The 22,574-nt window shown below is 37.4% G+C and overlaps 1 protein-coding gene and 2 pseudogenes across 2 annotated transcripts; 1 reads left to right on the top strand and 2 right to left on the bottom strand.

Moving 5' to 3' along the window:
- The first annotated feature begins 2,276 nt into the window (after positions 1 to 2,276).
- LOC113662218 (GTPase IMAP family member 8) lies at positions 2,277 to 9,888 on the top strand. 2 transcript variants are annotated; one of them, XM_047808417.1, is made up of 4 exons: positions 2,277 to 2,826; positions 4,226 to 4,918; positions 4,994 to 5,692; positions 6,676 to 9,887. In XM_047808417.1, the coding sequence occupies exons 1-4, from the start codon at positions 2,796 to 2,798 to the stop codon at positions 7,353 to 7,355; spliced, it is 2,103 nt and encodes a 700-aa protein (XP_047664373.1). In that variant the 5' UTR covers positions 2,277 to 2,795; the 3' UTR covers positions 7,356 to 9,887. The 2 variants fall into 2 exon arrangements, with proteins under 2 accessions (XP_047664373.1, XP_027032761.1); XM_027176960.2 differs by lacking the exon at positions 2,277 to 2,826 and having other exon boundaries at positions 4,204 to 4,918; positions 6,676 to 9,888.
- Positions 9,889 to 16,725: 6,837 nt separating this feature from the next.
- LOC113662526 lies at positions 16,726 to 16,866 on the bottom strand (annotated as a pseudogene).
- A 2,726-nt stretch (positions 16,867 to 19,592) lies between these two features.
- On the bottom strand, positions 19,593 to 19,734 carry LOC113662523 (annotated as a pseudogene).
- Between the last annotated feature and the right edge of the window lie 2,840 nt (positions 19,735 to 22,574).

The following is a 22,574-nucleotide window of genomic DNA, read 5'->3' as shown; positions in this document are numbered from 1 at the left end:
AAAGGGTGTATATGGTCTGCAGCAATGCTCAGGAAGTGTCAAAGTAACATCCACATGGATAGCAGGACCCAATGATTCCAAGCAGAACATTTCCCAAAGATTCACAATGTCTCTGTGGGCTTGTCTTCGTGTCATAGTGCATCCTGATGCCATGTGTTCCCCAGGTGAGCGACACACATGCACCTCGCCATCCATATGATGTAAAAGAAAACATGATTCAGACCAGGTCACCTTCTTCCATTGCTCTGTGGTCCAGTTCTGATGCTCATATGCCCATTTTTTGGTGCTTTTGGCAGTGGACAGAATGAAGAACAAAGAATGAAGGAAGGAAAGCTAGTTGATTATTAAATGAAATGCATTTTTTAAGCAACACTATTTTAGTTATCTTGGAATGTGTAGGATCTTAGGGGATTTTTGATTTTCCTTTTGAAAAAGTTATGTAGGTTTTTGTGTTTTCTGTTCATTGTATCAGAATATCTCATTGTCAAGGACCAGTAGTTGTCAAGAACAATAAATTTGATCAAAACCTTTATTTATTTATTTTTATAACCTAATCAGTGTTCGGTGCAGACGTGCTTGCTGTTGTGCGCTGATAGCAATAAACTTATGTTGACTGTTTACTTGTATTGTATGAACATGTTGTTGTTCTTGCACTTGATAATTATTCGTGTAATTGAAGCATTATCATATAAAAAGCTTCATATCGAAACATAGGTTCATGACACAAAGCAAGACACAATTGGGTTTCTTGATTCACTTTGAAGATTAGCATCTTGTGCATAAGGGACAATGCAGTCTATTAATTATCCAAAGAACAAAAACAGTGGTATATGACTAATAATAATGACTTATAGACTATAACAGGTATCCTTTTGCATGAATCTTAGCCACAGGACTGTAATGATAAGAGCTGATGATTGCCTAAATAAACCCTAAAAAATAGACCTGGAGACAGAACTCATTCATTCATTCATTCATTCTCTACCGCTTATCCGAACTACTCGGGTCACGGGGAGCCTGTGTTTATCTCAGACGTCATCGGGCATAAAGGCAGGATATGGGAGTACCAACCCATCGCAGGGCACACACACACTCTCATTCACTCACACACTACGGACAATTTTCCAGAGATGCCAATCAACCTACCATTCATGTCTTTGGACCGGGGGAGGAAACCGGAGTACTCGGAGGAAACCCCTGAGGCCCGGGGAGAACATGCAAACTCCACACACAAGGCGGAGGCGGGAATCGAACCCCCGACCCTGGAGGTGTGAGGCGAACGTGCTAACCACCAAGCCACCATGCCCCCATTGGAGACAGAACTGATGAATCAAAATCATTCAAAGATTCTAATATTTGGCTCATTTCAAAACTAAGCATCAAAATTTTAAACCAAATGAATAATGTAATATTACAAGTACATATCCATACAGGCAACTCCAGAATCATTGGCACGATAGCATTGATGATGGAATTTGCATGTAAGGTTGATGAATATCTGAATAAAAAATATCAACTTAAAATTAATTTACAAATAAATCTTAAACAACATGGATGATCAAATATTAATCATAGTGATTTATAGGTAAGTTGTTCAGAGTGGATGTTTCCTTAAGCGTATAAGCAGCTTTGGTTTTTAACAGGACCAAAGCATCCCTGTTTATGATACATTGCATCCGGTAACACACAGTGAAGGTTTTAATCATTTCTGGTAAAAATATTTAAACTTAATTCTGAATGTTAAAGGAATTCTTTTTAAGTGCGTGTTTACCAAGTCTAGTTTGTTCCGGATCTACTGTGTGTGTGCTGTCTTCCCCTCATGTCTTTGTGGGTTTCCTCCAGATGCTCCGTTTTTCTTCCACGTTCTAAAAATACGCCCGTAGATGGATTAGTGGATTAGTGTCTCTAAATTGCCCCCCAGGTGACAATGATGGTCTGCCGTCCTATCCAGAGTTTATTCCAGCCCTACACCAAGTATTCTCGGGATAGATCTGGATAAACGGATAAAAGATCTGGATAACTTTTCTCTAACTAAATTCTAACTAACGAATGGCTCACTCAGCAAGGTTCAACATGCTGGGGATTCTGAGATGCTTTTTCTGCATACTGTGGCTGTAAAGTGTAGATATTTGAGGTTTTGCAGCCTTCCTGTCAGCTCAAACCAGTCTTGAAATTCTCCTGTAGACTGATCAGGAAGGCTTTTCCACCCAATTTGCAGATTCGAGTGATTGTTGTGCATTAAAATTCCAGGAGATCAGCAGTTTCTGAACTACTTAAACCAGCCTGTCTGGCACTAACATCCATGTCACAGTCAAAGTCACAGAAGCTCTTGACCTGTATCTACATGAGTTTATGCTTTGCACTGCAGCCATGTTATTGGCTGTTGGATAATTACACGAAAGAGTGGTGAGTGAGCTTACATAAACGTGTGAAATATCACAGGCTGAAAACATTAGTCTGTTTTGCCAACATGAAAAAAAACAAAGACAAGCAAAGGACGAGGGCTGAAGGTCATCAAGCGGAACGTAAAACTCACTCATTCTGCTTTACATTATATGATGGCTGAAGTGTTTTGTTTGCATTGACCTTGCTGAAAGTAAAAGGTAAGAGACGGCTTCTTACTGCGCATGTGCAGAATTTCTTATCACCTGACCTGCTTGTTTGTTTGAGTCAAGCTTGGTAGCTGAATGATATCTTAGAATAGAAAAAGCAATAACATATGCAAATAATGCAGCAGTGAAGGAGAAATTAAAGGAATGATCCAGAATAAGTAGGGATAATAAAGCAGAATCAACATGGCTGCATGTGGATCAAGCCCTCTGTATGGTAAGTTGTAGGGTTTTTTTTTTTTTTGCAGTTTTCTTGTATTATATATTTTTTTTTTGTGTTCTCTTGGTGGTCGGACTATTCCAACGCACTAGACATAGACATGATTCGGGTATTGTACATTATAGTCGTAATACTATATGTACCCTATGTACCTTAAAGGCTGTATTCAGAGATGGCAAATTAGATCTGAAAGTTAAGGTCAATATTTATACAGGGAATAGATTTTACTTGAGTAGAAATAACTGACCTTGTTCCTTTAATAGCCTGTACAAGATTTTTATTTTGTTTTATTTGGAAAGGGTCAGTGTACAGTTTTTGAGTTCAACCAAGCAGAAGCTTCAACAGTGTCTTGATCAGGGGTCGGCAACCTTAAATACTCAAAGAGCCATTTGGACCCGTTTCCTTCAGAAAAAAAAAAACACAGGGAGCCACAAAACACTTTTGACATCTAAGATGAAGATAACACTGCATACATCGTTTTTTACCTTTATGGAAAGTATAGAAAAAAACTGCAGTGTGTTAATTTATGAAATCAATGAACTGCTACCGAGTAAACAAAATTTTATTTCTGCAAGCAAACAAAAATATTTTCAACAGTTTGAACCCCCCCAAGCAACCCCAGGTTTTTTCATTGATTGTTGCGTTAAATCTTTCCCAGATAGTGCTAATTTTTGATTGGCTATTCTGAAGCCTTTTTTTGATTGGCTGATAAGTGTCAGGCTCGACTGAGAACTCCAGGAGACGCGCTTGATTCCTGACCGGTTCCATAGAGACAGCCGTGCGGACTGATACATTTTGGGCGCTGTGGCTTATTAAATATATGATAGATAGTCAAAAAGTTTTTCTGCATGAGAAATACGATGTGTGGCGGGAGGGCGTGATAAAAGACCCAAATGCGTGACTGTCACTCTTGATGCGTGACACTTGACAGCCTTGCATGACATAAAAATTTTAACTTGCCAGCTGCAGCAAACCAAAACTGTGTCTGCTTCAGTGTCGGATTCCGCAACTCGGCACTTATGACGCATATTTTGAGTGACAAATCTAACGAACTAAAATAAGATATATTTAAATTAAATATTTATTTTCCAAATCTACAGTGAGCCGTAGCAGAGGGATGAAAGAGCCACTTGCGGCCCCGGAGCCACAGGTTGCCGACCCCTGGTCTAGATGAACTGATTAAAAGGTGTATATAGATTTTATACACTGACTTTATACACAAGAACTTGCATTTAGGTCTACAAAAAATTAGGGATAGAATTTGCAGACCCAAGAGAGAAACTGCAGTCTGTAGCTAAAGCCCTTGAGGTTTAAGGTCTGAATACTGAAGGGGCAATAACACTGAATATACAGTAGCTCTGAGAGGTTAAAATAATGTCACTGTCTGCTCTATCAGGTGTACAGTTTATCTCTGAGTTCAGGATTGTGCTGCTTGGGAATAAAGGAGCTGGAAAAACATCTCTAGCAAACACAATAGTGTGCAGACAGACCACATCCCCAAAGAGTACTGTTCAGTGTACAAAGATCCGTGGAGTAGCAGCTGGAAGACTGGTCACTCTGGTTGACAGTCCTGGCTGGTGGAAGAACTTTCTTGTGAATGAGACTCCTGAGTTTCAAAAACAGGAGCTTGTGCTAAGTATGGCTCATTGTCAACCAGGACCCCATGCTGTTCTTCTGGTCATACGTGTGGATGCCTTATACACAGAGAGAAACAGAAGAGCAGCTCAGCAGCACCTAGAACTTCTCGGGAAGGACATCTGGAAGCACACAATAGTTGTGTTCACTTATGGTGATCATCTTCAAGACCAAACGGTCGAGCAGCACATTGAAAGTGAGGGAGAAACCGTTTTGCAAAGCCTTGTTGAAAAATGTGGGAACCGATATCACATTTTCAACATCGATAGATACAGTCGGACACAGGTGAAGGAGCTGCTTGAGATGATCGAGGATACTGTGTCTGGAAATGGTGGCTCCTGTTATGAAATGGATCAAAGGTGTCTGTATGATGTCAAAGAGATGAGGAGAGTGACAGAGGAGAAAGCAATGAAGAGGAGCCTGATGGTACAGGAACAAAGAGATGTGCATAAAGGTGAGATTTTAAAACAGTTTTTCAGAGCTAATATTTTGAAATGTCTTGTAATATATCATGTTTTTTGTCTACCAGGCCATAACTGCTCCCTGTCCAACATAAGAATAGTGTTGCTAGGCTATCGGAGATCTGGAAAAAGTTCAATCGGGAATAATATCTTTGGAAGAGAGAACGTTGGCTTGAAGAAAACTTCACAATGTGTGAAAACCCAGAGTGAGTTTGCTGGAAAAGTCATCACTGTCCTAGACACACCAGGCTGGTGGAAGACTCTCACAGCAAGAGACACAGCAGAACTGGACAAGCAAGAAATATTACGCAGCATTTGTCTGTGTCCCCCAGGACCGCATGCTTTACTCCTGACTCTACGCATAGATATGCCATTCAGAGATGAAGAGATGAAGTCACTGGAGGAACATATGGGTCTTCTTGGTGAAAGAGCCTGGAAACATACAATTCTTCTTTTCACTTATGGAGATTTGCTTGGTGACCTGACTGTTGAACAATACATCGAGAGTGAAGAGAAGGACTTGAACTTGCTTGTTGCAAAATGTAGAAACCGGTATCATGTGCTCAATAATAAGAATTTGCTTGACGGTGGTCAGGTCATAGAGCTGTTTAAGAAGATTGAGGAGATGGTGGCAGAAAACGAAGGACTTTATTATGAAATGCACCCGAGGATTTATAAGGAAGTGAGACGGAAATGGAGCTTAATGGAAAAAAAATCCAAGATGAGGCTGAAGGTGAAGAGTAGAAAGATGACAAACTCAGTGAAAGGTATGTTCATTTAATATACATATGGACCGCTTCTGGGGGCACGGTGGCTTAGTGGTTAGCAAGTTTGCCTCACACCTCCAGGGGTTCGATTCCCACCTCCACCTTGTGTGTGTGGAGTTTGCATGTTCTCCCCGTGCCTCGGGGGTTTCCTCCGGGTACTCTGCCAATATCAACCTACCATGCATGTCTTTGGACCGGGGGTTTCCTCCGGGTACTCTGGTTTCCTCCCCCGGTCCAAAGACATGCATGGTAGGTTGATATTGGCATCTCTGGATAATTGTCTGTAGTGTGTGAGTGCGTGAGTGAATGAGAGTGTGTGTGCCCTGCGATGGGTTGGCACTCCATCCAGGGTGTATCCTGCCTTGATGCCTGATGACGCCTGAGATAGGCACAGGCTTCCCGTGACCCGAGAAGTTCGGATAAGAAAATGAATGAATGAATGAATGGACCGATTCCTATGTATACAAATATCTAATGGCAAGACAAACTGTATTTGTAGTAGTTTAATGCTGCATGTAATTTATAGCTAAAGTGGGTGTGGCCAAAAGGGGATTTTTTTTTTTTCCGCCTGTTTGTTTTTAATTAACTGCTAATTTTATCACCATGTCCCTGAATATGCTTTGGGACTGTGGTTTTTGTCTGTTTTTTTTTGTGTGATATATTCTCATGAATTTATTTAAGTATTTTTCCCAAAGCATTAACAAATTAGTAGCCTATTCTTAAACCAGTGCAATTCTGACTAGCCATTTTTCTTTGTCCCACTTGTGCCAGCATGAAAGTAAAAACGTTCCTTTTTTTTGTTGTTGTGTTTAAGATTCACACCTCTAGACTCAACCAGATGACCTGTTATTTTTCTCTGGCTAAAAAGGCATTTGTATCTGTTTAGAACACCTTTTAATGTAAATAATAATTCATATTTGGTAACATCCCTAGTGTGTATAATGTATGTTTGTTAACTAGTCCATATCGATGTGTTCTGGTAGGTGCTGGACAATACTTGTCTGAGCTTAGCCTGGTTCTGCTGGGGTACGGTGAAGCCGGTAAAACATCAGCAGGTAACACCATCCTAGGCACAACAGATTTTGGATTCAAAAGAACTTCCTGGTGTGTAAAGAGAACAAGAGAGGTAGATGGAAGACTACTCACTGTGATAGACACACCGGGATGGTTGAAACGTCTTCAAATAGAAGAGATGCCAAAATTGATCAAACGGGAGATTCTACAGAGTGTCTCCCTGACCCCTCCAGGCCCAGTCTGTTTCTTACTGGTCCTCCGTCTGGACAGTTCTTTTCAAGAGGAAGAGAGAAGAGCTGTGAATGATCACATGAACCTTTTCGGAGACAAAGTCTGGGACCAGACCTTAGTTCTTTTCACTTGTGGGGACTGGTTAGGGGACCGAACCATTGAGCTGTACATTGAGTGTGAAGGTGATGCACTAAAGTGGATTCTTGAAAAATGTGGGAATAGGCATCATATTCTCAGCAACAAGAACCAGAGAAGTAGTAATCAGGTCACTGAACTCCTAAAGAAGATTGAAGAACTAATGGCTGAAAAGAAAACATGTCGTTCAGTGGGTATGTGGGATTTAAAGGAGAACACAGAGAATAGGATGGAGAATATGCAAGCCAAAGAGAGAGGACTACAGAGACATAAACATCTATAAAAAATACAATCTCTATTACCAGCATTTAGCAAACTTACTTTATCATGTACTTCAGTAACATGGCTAAAACAAACACTAAGACAAAAATTGTGTCACCAAACTTTCTATCTTGTCTTCAGTTTTCTTTGCTATTTTAGTCTTTTTAAGAAACTGGTACATTTTCTTGTCACACTATTGCTATTTTATTAACTTTTAATAATCGTGACGAATCTAAGGTACTCAAAATTAGATTTTTTTTCTTTTAATAATACATAATCATACAAGCTCATTTTAGTCTTTAGAATGTAACATATAAAAAAAATACAAGAATAGAAATAAGATTCTATTTTTCACATATGAAAAAAGACTTTTTTTAATAATAAAAGCTGTTTTTTTATACCATGCATATACTTTATGCCTATACAATCAGTGAAACCCTATAAGACCTAAAATTGTAATTAAATGAACAAATAAAAGAATGAATAAATACACTTTATCTGCTTATTTAGTTTATTAAAAATGTTAAAAATATCAAAATTATTTTAAATAATTAATTTGTACCAGTACTTGGATGCAGCTTTGCACACTTTGTATGTTCTAATCCAGCTTCATGACAGAGCTTCACTCGCTTTTCTTATTTTCTTATTCTTCTTATTCTCATATTATATTAAGCACAGTGCTAGTATGGTGTTCTTAGTGGCTAGTATGGTGATCGAGGGTGTCCGAATTTTCACTGGTAGTGTTTGTTAAAGAGTAAAGCAAATAAAAACAACTACATTTATTTATTCGTTCATTCATCTCCAGTAAACACCGTATCCTGGTCAAGATCATGATGGATCTGTGCTGAGTAATAATTCCTATTAAACATACAAGGCTAGAAATAAAAGTTCTTATTGAGACTTATACAACATTTTTGCTTGATTGGTTCGAATGTTTATTTTTCTTTCCTGCTCGACAGTAAACTTTCTTGCTTTCTTTCTTGCCTTAGATAGCATGTCAGGCCAAGCACACAAATCTAAAAAGACAGCATTAATCCCATGAGAAAGCTTTTGAATGTACCTTTTATGACTTGGCAGGAAAAAAAAATCTTTGATGGCAGAAACATTATACCTTAGATATCTTGCTGCTGAATGGCAAAGTGTTCCTACACCTCTTTGACACCAAACAAAACTCAAAAACAGAAAGGCACCAACAGAAGCACACAGAGATTTGATGTACAGTAATGGTAAATAATGGGACTACAATTCGGTAGATGTAGCAACAAGGAGCACCATTTGTGACTTTTGTGGGTTGCTCTTTTGTGCTAGTACATTTAGCTTTATCTCTGAAAACCTTTCTTATAAGCAACCTTTAGCCAGTAGACAATTCACAGAATGTACAAAATATCTACTGAATTTCTTACTAAAATGGTCCATACAGACACCTGTGCACACTTATGGAAAGATTCTAGAGAGAAAAGCACTACTCTGAATGGTTTTTCTTTGTTCTTTAAAATAATATTTCATAAAACTAGCTCGGAATAATCACAAAGACACGTCATGACTTTAGATTAGATCTTTAGAAAGCTACAATTTCTATAGAGAAGATATAGAATTGCGCACATTTGCAACTGGAAGATCATGCCCGTGTAATACCAAAGATTAGATCGTCTTTCATCTATATGTGTAATTGCACAAAAAAGCAAAAACATAGATTCCTTCCACTCTTGTAAGAATCTGTGTGATTATTAAGAGGTACATACTTCAAAACACAAGCATTACATGATTCTCTAATGATTCACATTCTGTGTTCTGTAATGAAGAGAAATCACTGAGAGTAAATAATGATGTTTGGTATAAGTGAAAAGTCTATATTGTCTATGAGTTTAAACTGTGATCACTGATAGGGTGGTGTGATGCTCCCTATTATCAGACTTTATACAGTATCTCTTTATGCTTTTGTTATAAATTGTGATGCCCTACTATCAGCTCATGCTTCCCACCTACATGCCATTATTTAATTTCCTTACCAATATTGTATTGTTTCTCTCTTGTTAGTCTCTTGCTTATTACTTTATGCCATCCTTGCCTAGCTCTTATATTATTACAGTTATCTTTAATTACTTTACTTTAATTACCTTGGTACTCAAGACTTTCAAGTATATTTTGTCTATATCTTATGTCAAATAGTTTGTCTTGTATATTTCTTGTAAATAAAATAAAGTAAATAAACCCAAATAAAGTGCTTGCATATTGTAATCTCTTTCTTTCTGTGTTGTCTATTATGACTGGGGTCTGTCTGGCTACTTGTTTTATTTAATATCTTGTTTTCTCTTTAGTTTATTTTTCTCTTTATTCTTTAGTTATATTATCGACTTGTTTGTTTCAGTAGTGTCTGGAGTTTTGTGCTTGCTAAGTTTGTAATTCTTTCTGTCTAGTTTTGCTTCTGAGTTCTAATGTTGGTTGTTCTACTGTTTTATATGATTTTAAACAATACTGTACTGTATATTAAATGATGTATTTTTTAATTGGTTGTTTTACTGTTTACTGTTTAAGAATTATTTTGGTACATTATGTTTAATATGTCTTGGGAAAGGCGTGAAACTTTGGCAAAGTATTATATACTGTGTACTGTATACCTCATACAGATAAGTGACATTAAAGGGAAAAAAAATCAGTTCTCTTTTTTATACAGTACATTTACATTGATGGCAACTGGCAGATGCCCTCATCCAGAGAAACCTACAGTACAGAGTGCTTTGAATTCACAATACTAGGTAACAAATAAAAAAATAAGCAAACAAATAAGAAGTTTTAAAGCAAACAAATAAGAAGTTTTTAAGTTTTTAGGTAATACTTAGAAATACTTCAGGAACAGGAAGGTCTTCAGTGGTTTGAAGACAGCTAGTGACTCAGCTGTTTAAACACCTAGGGGAAGTTTAATTTCTGAGAGATGGTGGGTCCAGTAGAAGATCAGAAGTATGGCTAAGATCCACTGTCTATTATAAAAAATTCTTATCCTTCTTTTATGAAAAATTCTTATCCTGCCCATAGGAGCTCAACAAATAGGTTAATGAGTGCTAAAACAATATACACCATATGCTTTGGTCTTCAAAGTTCTGTACAGGATGTTTTCACTACACTACCAATCTGTCTCAAGAACCCCAGGCCTTTACACAGCATCATGCACATGCATATGTTCCGCTGGGGCAATCATACAGTAGCTAATCCATCTGCTAGCATGATCTGGAGGTTAACATACAGAAAAGGTGAGACTATGAGCTACAAGATCAGGATCAAGCCTAGACTTTTAAGCTCTGAGTTAGCAATGCTACCCGCTGCACCAATGTGCTGCCAAGTCAGGTTTGTTTTCACTATAAGTAAACCTACATGAGCAGGAATTCTAAGTGGTTCATTGGTAAACATCATGAGTTTAGAGGCTTGTGTTGGGCTTTTTAGGATATGTGGTTACTCTTTGGTTAATTTTCTGTGTTACAAAGCATAAAACTTAAGGATGACCCTTATTATTAGGATGAAAGGCTTAAAAACGAATAGACTTAACAGGCTGATGAACTATTATGTACAGTAGGATTCCTGAATCTTTGAATTCTGGAATAGGCCTGGAGAACGCAACCATGTCCAATAACAACAAAAGTTGTGTTCCTGGAATAGACCTGAATACATATAGTATGTATTATATATAATGTAGTTCATTTTATGTCCACAGAAACAGACTGTAAAATGTATTTGTGTCTAATAAACAGTGACACGTTCATCTTCAAGCCCTTTGTACTGTTCATCTTGGTTTCTTGATTGATTAATACAGGCAGGCATGTTAAATTTTTTAGTTGCCCACCACAGTGTTAGACAGATGCCCCAGAGCTATCAGGATGAACACAGTTTAACAGTATTGGTGTTTTAAAGTGCTCCTATAAATAACTCCTAGAAAAGATTTGTTGCTACGTCAAACCCAGCTTTACTGTGTGTACTGTTTCGAGTTAAATGTGTTCTGTTACTCTATTATTTCTACACATTCTGGTCAAGCTGTTCAGCTGTTGAAATTGTGAATTATTCCAGTGCAATTTTGAGATATAGAAATGGCAAATATTATTTCATCGTCATTAACCACTTCATCCTGACCATATAATCCTCTAAAGAACATTGTAGGAATGTTGGTGCAAGGTGGAAATTTACCTTGTAGGGGATTCTAGTCAATTACAGTGCACCATGCATATATATATATATATATATATATATATATATATATATATATATATATATATATATATATATATATATATATATACATATATATATATATATTCATACCTAGTGGCAATTTAGATTCATCAATCCAAAGGCTTTGTATGATTACACAGAATGGTGTAGATTGGAAGAACTTTGCATGGTCTTTTTACAGTCTTCAGCTGTCCAGGTTTGGTGAACCTGTTCTTGGTTGACAGGATTGGAACCCATAGAACCATAGTGTTTGAGATGGATCATTTGAGTTAATATTGACTTCCTGTCAGCCTAAATCAGCCAGGCCATTCTCCTCTACCCTCTTATAAACAAGGCATGTCTATGAAGTGCTGCTCACTGAATGGTTTTAGTTTTCCTGAACCACTCTGTGTAAACACCTGCCAAAGACATCCATTGAACAGCCACTGAAGTCACTGAGATCCCTTTCTGACATCTGATGTGAACATTAACTGGAGCTTTTGATTCTCTGATCTGTGCATGATTTAATGCATTGCACATACTGTACATACATAAGTACATACATTAGGCCACAGAATCGATTAATTCTTGCCCAGTGAGGGACAAAAAAATCAGCTTGGCAGTCACTTTATGACATCTGCAAAGTATTCGCAGTGTTAAATTCTATATGAATTCCAAAGTAACTTAATTAAATTTAAAGTACTTGAGTAGAGAGCCTCAGTTGTTGTCAATTTAAAAAAAAACAAAACATCGAAGATGATTGCTAGGTTACATGGCTAATTTAATTAAATATTTTCTGAAATACTACATCAAGACTTCATTCTAAATGATCAAATGAAAGCAATCCAAATAAATAATTACTTAATTAGGATAATGAACAGTGACAGCTTCTGAGATTACTGTGACTGCTTAGAAACTCTAATAAATTTATATTGACTGAGAGTAATCATTTTCTCATTAGGTACTGATTTGTTTTTATTGACTTAGTCTTTCAGACCAAGTGCAAAGCGACAGGGACATGGTCAGGGTGCAGTTATAGATGACATAGAGGAGAACAAAAGAAAATTAAACGAATGCTCTGACGAAGATTAAATGAGTTTGGTTGATATCACTAAATTAAACTATTGAAGAGAGCTTTTTCACACCGCTCATTGTTTAAATGTCACCAGGTAGCAAAAAGCTTGCCTTAATGCCTGCCATAATGTATTGTTCTTGGAATGAGGACAGTGTAATAGAAGTATTAATAGAAGTATTGAACGTAAAACTAGCTGATATTCAAAAGGTTGAGTCGTTTGCTTTGGGCAAAAATTAGGTTGAAAAACATTTCAGACAGAAATATAAATAGGAATATTCTTGAAAGAACCATTCAGATACTCAAAATAAGAAAATAAATATGTTTGAACCAGAAGTACAAAGGGAGAATAATTGGTACAGTGCAAACTTTTACAGCAACACCTAGTCTTTAAAAAAAGTTATGATTCTGTTGTAATAATAGTTATAGTTCTAATAATCTTTTTTTCAACACTATACATTTGTCCAGTGACTAGTTTGATTTTAGCATCTATTTTCCCCCAACAGTCAAAACACTCACTCGCACTAGTCTGAATTCAATCTCTGCTTGAGAACATTGACTTTGGTCTCCCAGTGTGCTTTCCAGGACAACCCGATCTGTGTGAAATTCTAATATCTTGGGGCCTTTTGAATAGAGACAAGAGGAAAAATGGATAAAAAACATGTGAAAGGCAGAGGGATAAGAGAAGAAAGTGTTTTTGTTCAAAATAGAGTCGGCATCAAGCTCCTGCTATGTTTAGTGAGTCACATACACACGGTGTCAGCCAAGATCTCATCAGATTCAAATAAGACTTGTCACTGAAACCTTGGGTGTGTTGGTTTTGTGTCTGGGTTAGTGGCATCGAATGCTAGATGCATTTGAGAGCAACGCACTATACCACCTGGTAGCTCTTCCACTTCCACTTGAGAGCCTTTTGTGGTCTGACAGATGAATCTTTCCTGTAAAATACCCAGTCAAAATTCAGACATAACCATTGCCAGGACACTATCTGCATGTCTATGACCAGATGAGAACTACAACGTCTTTTTTCGAGTTGCAATTGTAAATCCATTTACTGTAATTATTCTCCTAATGTAAAGTAAGTAAAAATGGATCACTGGTAAAGACAAGCCAAATGGATTAATGAAAATAATGCTGGTATACAATTGCATTCCTTGGCCATCTTCCTATTGCTTTCTGAACCTCTTCTCATTTAGGATGCAAAATGAAGCTAAATTATAATGGATAACTTGTTTACTGCATATATTTCAATAAGAAGGCCTGACTGGAAGGCATGAATGCTCACATCTGTACTATAACAGGTTGGATAATTATGATATATCAACAGATACATAACTCTTTTTACCGGAAGCCAAAATTTTTTTATTTAACTCCTGATTTTGAAGTGTCGGTTTTTTGCATCAATTTTTTTTTGCCATGTCAGAAACCACTGTGTTTAATGGCTTAGATGAAAGTAGATATTTAGGGCTTTAAGAATTTGTAGTTTTTCAGTTTTAACCAAGCCTACTAGGGGGGAATTTTTTTATAAAAATATTCCCAAAACCAAAAAAATAAATAATGATATCAATCCCATTTGTGTGTTTTGTGATTCGCTAAAATTTGAAGGCATTCCACTAAACTTATCCAAAGTAACTTACATTTATCTCATTTATACAACTGAGCAATAAAGGGTTAAGGGCTTTGCTCAGGGGCCCACGAGTGGCAGTTTGGTGTAGAGCCCTGCGAGGGACTGTATTTATAAAGCCGCACCCACCCGCTCCCGATGAATTTCTGACCAGGACCGCCCGCGCCCGCAAGCTGTGTGTATCACTCCTGCCCACACCCGCAATGTTTGTGTCCACTCCCGCGGATTTTTTCTTGAGAGCTTGTGAAAATTTTGATTGTATACAAATGATCAGACTAATTATTAGTTCAGGTTAATGTCCAGAATAACAGAATTAAACATGATTGCATTTAAATAAGATAAATTAATACTAATGCTAATACTAATCTTCTTCTCAACGTCAAATGTTGACTCCATTCTTATTATTAGGCTACACGCCACACCCCACCGGGTCCCGTGGAGCTCCTGCTAAATTTTCTGACTGCCCACTCCCGCCCGGGGCAAAGATGAAACCGCCCGCTCCCGCGAGATTTGCGTTGGGTCCCACGGGTGCCGCGGGAGCCCAATCCCAATGCAGCCCTCTAGTTTGGTGGCCATGGGATTCAAACTCACTACCTTATGATTAGAAATCCAATGCCTTAACCACCGAGCTTCCACTTTACCACTTCTGTATAAATTTGTCTGAAGAAGGTAAAATCCAAAGTAAAATCATCTCATACTGAAAGCCAACAGTGTGGAATGCCTGTGCATTGATAAAAAGATAAAAGAGTTTAATGAATTATTTTTTTGCTGGCAGTATCTGTTGATTGTTAGTGATATCACTGAATTTTTGGTTGTCTTGGGTATTACAGGTAATATAGTACAGAGTTTTTGCCTTTTTCTCATAAAAAAATGCCAGATCTCTTCGGGACTATTTATAATTTTGCTCATGGGGCTAACCAAGTATCCTCACAAAATCTAAACCATCAGATATTCCTATCATTCATTCATTTATTCGTTTATTTAGCCATAACAGCGAGCACTACTTGAGTTGCATCTTTTGTCCCTGGGCAATAAAGTTGATCATTAGCAGATAATAAAGGTGAGGTCTGGCTCCATTAATAACATTAGTGAGTTTGGTAATTGCTTTTCAAAGTGACTTCAACTCGTCATTTGCAGCTGCTCAACATGAAGGACATTAAAATAAACTGTTTTCAGCAGTTGAAATTGATTTCAACCATGAACAGAGTACTGTACCATAAAATCTGCAATCATTTCCATATTTTTCAAAGGACATTAAATAATTGGTATAATGGGGTTGTGATTTCAGTAAAATCCCATCCTTCATATTGGCAGAGTTCCTTGGATAAAAAAGGGTTTTTTTTTAGAGTGGAGAAATGCGAGGGGGGGAAACATATATAGAGAAAGAAAATCAAAGATTTGTCAAAAGAACAAACGTTATGTTCACTTATAATTGTACAAATGAGAATCAATAGTGTCTTACAGAAATTGAGGCATCCAGAAATTGTACCAGCTCCGATTGTCTTCCATGCCATGAAGATTCTGGACCTCCACTGAGATGAAGCTGACTCTGTGATGTTTACCAGCTCCAGTTGAACTCTGGTATACTAAAGAGGAGATGCCAACTCCATATGGTCTTCAAGGACAACAATCTCCTCATCAATACAACATTTGTCGGACTGTATATTTATAATCACACCTCCAGTGTCACCCATATGAGGATGAGGTTCCCCTTTACATCTGGTTCCTCTCAAGGTTTCTTCCTTTACTATTCAAGGGAGTTTTTCCTCACCACAATCACCTGAGTCTCCTCAGACTTGCTCATTGGGGATAAATACAAACACATTTAAATAAATCTAATATTAATCTTGAATTTTGTATTATATTAATCTTTATATTATTCTCAGAATTACCTTTTGTTCTATGTTTATGTTCTGTAAAGCTGCTTTGAGACAATGTCAATTGTAAAAAGCGCTATACAATTAAATAAATTTAAATTTGAACTTCAAATTTAAAGAACCTTGATCAAGGAAAGTATTGGACAAGCATTCCTTACACTATGCTTTGGAGTTATTTAAGTATCTACAAAGACAGGGAGATTGAGATTAAAATTCTGAAGCATTGCATGTAATTTCTAGATCATCAGTTTTCAAAATGTTTTTTCTTTAAAGGCGATCTGTGTGGGTTAAGTATAGAAAACTTCAAGAAGAGCATCAGGATGAATCAGACAGATCTGGAGGGTGAGAAAAGCGGTGGAAGTGTGTCAGGATCTGTCACTGGCACCATATCAGATAACAACAGAATGTATACAACACATGAGAGATAAATAAAAAGAATGCATATACGAATATTCATGCTTTTACCACACTGTGGTTTAAAATAGTGTACAGTGAGACCACAGAGGAAGTGAAAAACTATCAAGGCCTTCCCTTAGACAGAAATGCACTGAAAAATAGAAGAAAGAGGAAAACTCTGTCTGGGGGTTTGCCTCTTTCTTCTATTCCACCAGGCGTACACCTCAAAGGAGAACATCCTAAATATCAGAAATTATGCAATTGCGTTTCAATCATTTGGTGCCTACACAGATGGACTGCAATAGCTGACCGTAACCTTGGATGAACCATCGTCTTGATCTTGGTTGTGCTCCTTCCAGGTAAGTATGAATTGTTTTGTCTTTATTCAAAGACCCTTTGCAAGGCTGCAGAAGAATCTTGTATTGACTCTCAAAGTAAACACCCTTCCATGTGATTCTTTCTCAGGCTGAATACTGAAATGACAAGTACTGTATGCAGACAGATTGCCTAAAAACAAGTCAGGACATGCCGGTTGGGCCATAGTGCATGGATAGGAAAAATGTCACATTTCACATTTTAGCAATACCCTGTATGTTGTCAAGACTGTCTGAAAGCTGTCATTCAGGGCCATTGCTTTAGAGATTATAACTGTGTTGGGAAGTAGCTTTTTTTCTGTAAAGATTCCGCTGTAGATTTGGTTTCTGAACGTGACATATCAACTATGCAGTATGCAATTAGGATGTAAGCCAAAGCAATTCCAGCATGATTGTATATCTTTGTATATCACTGACAATCCAGTACTTTTCTGAGGAGGAAAAAAAAGAAAAATGTCATTAGAGCTATTCATTTCCTTCCATTTCTCAGTTCTTTTTTGAAGAAGCACCACACGCCCAACTCCAACTTGCAGTTCTGCCTCATTAAACCTAAGAAGTAATTTATAGCTAAAAGTGTCTAATCATGGGAATGGGCCTTTCACCGCTGTATAAATCATGCATCAGGACGTGCTTCCATTTTTCACCAGTCCCAATTTTCTCTTCTTTTTTTGCACAAGCTTTTGTCCTCTTTTCCACCTACCTCTTAACCTTCATGTTTGTTATTCCTCTTGTAACTTCCGTATGCTACAAGCCCAATATAATCACTTTCTTTCTCACATCATCTCTTGAAAAGTGTCTGTTTTCCGGTGCTTTAGTTTGTTGTCCTGTTTTCTTTGACACTGTGTAAACATTTTACTCTGTGAAATTTAATCATCTGTGTTTAAATCAGGGGGAAAATTATACTGTAGAGATGAAATAATAAGTGAAAGAAGAGAACACGGTAGGAGAGAGTTGAAGAGCGGGCAGATTTCACAAGCAAAATAAATACAAAAAATTAGTAGGATGGGAGGGGAATAAGTAGTCAGCTGGTATGGTAAACCTTATGGAGACCATCATTTAAAGCAATTTTATAGGCATTGCACACAAATCTGTATATCCGGTTAATACATTTAAAGTTTGTCTATACCACAATAAGTCTACCCAGTCATTTCCATTAATCATTAATTACAGACAGATTGATGTATTCAAATTAATTTACTGATTTAGTCTCAAACCTGGTTAATTTTTTTAATAAGACCAAGCATTATTTTCTGGAGATTGGAGAATTGTTTATCTTAAAGAACAGCATTTGTGTCTATTCTAGTTTCAGTAGGGATTAATCAGAAAATAAGACCGACACAAAACATTTTATACGGTTTTAATTTAGTATTGACATTTGGACTAAATTTAAGAAACACAATCACACTACCGTGGTCTGATGCTTTGAGTCGGACGAACATTTGTCAGCTACTGCACATGGTTTTATCAATAATCTTCCAGATTTTTCGACCTTGATTAGATTACCCTCTGACCTGACAGAGCCTAATCTGATGAAAAACATTCAGAGAAAAAAATATAGCACCTTTTTATAATGATTAAATGTGTACCTTAAAACAAATGAGTTGTAAATTAGAATGTAAATGGTATGAAATTAACCCAGAAGTAATTCAATTAGCTTGAAAGCAGAGTCCCCTGAGCTATAGAAAGGCTCCTATCTCTGCTAACTCAGCATACCTCTTCATCCTTATAGATGATTAACCGTAGATTCTTATTTAATATTGTAGTACATTGAACTAGGAATAAGAATACAAGAGAAGTGAATGCACGATCAGTATGCATTAATAAAGACTTTATGAATTGTTTTGACGACAAAATTATAAATAAAAAAAAAATAAAAAAAAAATATATACTGTAAGTGTAAATCATTTAATAATGGACAATGTAATCAGATTAGAAAAGCAATTTGAATGCTTTACTTCCCTTCAGTTTACCAAATTATTTTCCTTTATTTCTTATCAAAATCAACTCAAACAGATACTCCCAGAAACAATTAAAACCCATTTAAAAAAATCAATAGTACTATTAACAAAACAAATCTTTAAACAAACAGTAATCGATTCCCTGATTGATAAACCCAACCTTGACCCCTATCAGCTGTCCAGTTATAATCCTTCATCAAACCTCACCAAATTTCTTGAAATATTTGTAGTTCTGCAGTTATGCTCATACTTACCTACAAATAAAATTCATGAAATTTAGGCCTCGCCACAGTATTGACAAAGCTCTGGTTAAAGTTATAAATTACTTAGTATGGGCCTCTGTTCAGTGCTGTGTCTCGTTACATGTGTTCCTAAGACCACAGACAGCTACAAGAAAGCTTTCTGATTACTTGTTAAATCTGTATAGCCTTTCAGATGCATCATGTGCAACAGTAAAAGACCTTGGTGCGTGCTTATGCATTTGTTACCTCTACATTAGTTGTTTATAATGATAGATGTTTCAGGAGGTGCATAAACAATAGAAGTAGAAGGCTTTTTTGGTCACATTACAGCACAGTGAAATTATTTCTTAACATCTCGTAACTTTTTTTTGGAAGTTGGGGTCAGAGCACAGGGTCAGCCATGATACAGCAACCCTGGAGCAAAGAGGGTTAAGAGCCTTGCTCGGAGGTCCAACAGTGACAGCTTGGCAGTACGGGGCTTGAACCCCAATCATTTGATCAACAACCCTGAGCCTTAAACGCTTGAGCCATCACTGCACAATCAGAAATTATGCAGTCAAGATTCTGGCATATGGGGAATTCGTAAAGGTCAAACACAACTGAGCCTCATATTGGGCAAACAACCTTCTTGATCATGGTATTACCCCTGCCAGGTAAGTATAAACAACCACCAGTTAGTCCAGAATGCAACAGCCAAAGACTTTACTAGAACAAAAAAAGACTACATCTTCCCTTTCTTATGCATACTGCCGTATCTCCCAGTTAAATGTCACATTGATGATAAAATACTACTTTTGACGTATAAACAACAGAATAGACTCGTACGTACCTGAGAATTGTACTGCACAGTAACTGAGCAAATTTTCAGTCTTGTATGGTCCACCACACCTGCTTGAGGCTCATTGTTGCTTCCTTGAACAATGGAGAGAAAAATAGAAAGCAAAGCTTTCACTTCTAAAGCTTCTGGCACCCCCTCTTATTCATGCAGTCATAACTAGTTCTGCCAGAATCCCTGCATGCTGTGGGCAATGTACATCATAAGTTATTGCAGGGCAAGTACCCCATCCTCCCTCTCTCCCTCTCTCCCTCTCTCTCTCTCTCTCTCTCTCTCTCTCTCTCTCTCTCTCTCTCTCTCTCTCTCTTTGCAAAGCTAAACATTACTCCTGAGATATTTGTGATCCTGACTCCTTCTGACCGCTAGACCTGCCTGATCCAAAATGATATTTCTCACCCTTAATGCAAACTTGTTTCAATACAGTCCTTCCTGACATCACTATCTACACTGTTACGCTTAATAAGCAACAGCAAAGCCTCTTATTTTTCTATCTTTTATAGCACATTTCATTTTGCATTTTTAAGTCTAAAAAAACAACTCAATATTAGTAGGCATTGTGTGAGTGGGAAGCTAACATCTGTTATTTACTGGTACACTATTTCACCAAGTCTGTTTGATATGCAGTCATGCAGCGTAAGCAAGCTGCACTAATTTCTCAAGCAGAGTGCCAGCATTTGAGAATGGTGCATATATACTGCTGAGGGCAGTAGACCACTGAATACAATGAAGCAACTACTGAAAATCAAAATGGGAGCTTATCAGGTAGTGGAGGCAACATTGCAAGTGTAGAATATATATCAATTGAGGGACTAAAAGTAAATAACCATAAATGGGAATAGTGGATACAAGGCAAAAGCACCATACTACAAACAAGACTTTGAATTTACTGTACAGTATACGGTGGTGAAGTGAGACAAAGGTGAAAGTGATTGAGACATATGACATCCTGGGGCTGATGGGTATTTCAATTCTCTGTGAAACAAGAAGTAGGACGAAGGAGCATTACCCTTAGTGGAGATAGGACAATAGAGCAATGTCCTCCACAGAGCAAGTAGGTGGAGCAAGGTTCTCAGCAGAGCAAGAAGATGTGGATGATGGTTCTAGCTAAGTATGGAATCCCCTCCTTGAAATCTTTCCTTACATGGCACATGGTGTGGCATTGCGCCATGTGCATGTGGCCAATCTCTTCTGTTACTTGCACATCAGGCAGTTTTCCCCAAGAGGAAACCACAACTCATACTATGTACCAGACATTAGGTACACTAACAATGAGAAGGATGAATTCTGGGATAGCCTCAACCCATCAACCTCTGAGCCAACTTAAATGGCCACGACAGGAAAAAAGCACTCAAAAGCACATTTGAATGGATTGAATACATTTTATTATAATTTAAATATACTTGTCCTAAGCTGTCCCAAAATAATAATAATAATAATAATAATAATAATAATAATAATAATAATAATAATAATAATAATAATAATAATAATACATTACTGTGTGAAAAAGTGTTAACATACTAAATAAACTTTGTTTAAAAGTACGTTTATGAACACCTGTCTTTTACAAGGGACCTCCCATCCATTTTCATACATCTTGTCTTGTGACCTAGAAGAATAATAATTCTCTAATTAAAGTATCCCTAATGATATGCAAAATACGTTTGCTGGTACTTACTGAAGGAACTTCAATCAATTTGCCATATAACCAGGTTACAGCACAAATTAAAAAGAGCAAATTTATTTACTCATCTGCTAAAATGAATAACTTTCATGGGTTTGAGAGTTCTGTAAGACATATAAGTTGATTAGAGAAACATCAATAGTCATTGACATTCTAGTCACACCCGGTTTCTTTTTGATATGTGTCTGCTACAATTGCTGCTGGGATTGAAGATTATAAAATCTGCACTTGTGCTACTTCTCTTATGGATGATGTGCTGTTGGTATGGATTTCTGTGCTGGTGGTGGATTTCTGTAGGCACAAACAAACTTCTTTACCCCCAGTGATCATTCAGGGAAAGGACATTGTGAGAGTGGTCTCTTACAAACACCTGGGTGTTCATCTGAACAGCAAACTGGACTGGACAGCCAATACTGAGGTAATATATAAGAAAGGACAGAGCAGACTCTTTCTGCTGAGGACACTAAGGTCTTTTGGAGTTCAGAGAGATCTACTGAAGACCTTTTTAGACTCTGTGGTGGTCTCAGCCGTATTCTGTTGGTGGTCTGTTGGTGCAGCAACAACTCTACTGCAGAGATGAAGAGACTGGACAAGCTGATTAGGAAGGCGAGCTCAGTCCTGGAGATTCCTCTGGACACTGTACAGCAGGTGGGAGAAAGGAGGATGGTAGCAAAACTATCATCATTGCTGGAGAACGACTCTCACCCCCTGTATGAAACGGTTTCATCTCTGAGCAATACAGTGATACAGACGGTCATTTCTCCCTGCTGCTATTAGACTTTACAATCATAGCTTCTTCCAGTGAACCAGTCGCCATAATTACACACTGGATTACTGTTTAACTGCAATAATAACAATAACAAAGTATTTTAAACAACACATGCAATAACAGAAATAAATAAAAAGAAAAACGTGCAATATTATCTGTGTGCAATATGTCTGTTAGCAATATGTCTGTCTATGGTCTCTTTTTTCTTTTCTG

Source organism: Tachysurus fulvidraco, chromosome 25 (genome assembly GCF_022655615.1).
Source record: "Tachysurus fulvidraco isolate hzauxx_2018 chromosome 25, HZAU_PFXX_2.0, whole genome shotgun sequence".
NCBI lineage: Eukaryota > Metazoa > Chordata > Actinopteri > Siluriformes > Bagridae > Tachysurus > Tachysurus fulvidraco.
Note: the sequence above shows the minus strand (reverse complement) of the source record. Positions and strands in the feature narration are given on the sequence as shown.

Excerpts from the sequence above, each read along its gene's own strand:
- LOC113662218 (XM_047808417.1), top strand. The coding sequence starts at position 2,796 with ATGGCTGCATGTGGATCAAGCCCTCTGTATG. Across the intron at positions 2,827-4,225 it reads TGGATCAAGCCCTCTGTATG|GTGTACAGTTTATCTCTGAG; the intron begins GTAAGTTGTAGG and ends CTGCTCTATCAG. Across the intron at positions 4,919-4,993 it reads ACAAAGAGATGTGCATAAAG|GCCATAACTGCTCCCTGTCC; the intron begins GTGAGATTTTAA and ends TTTGTCTACCAG.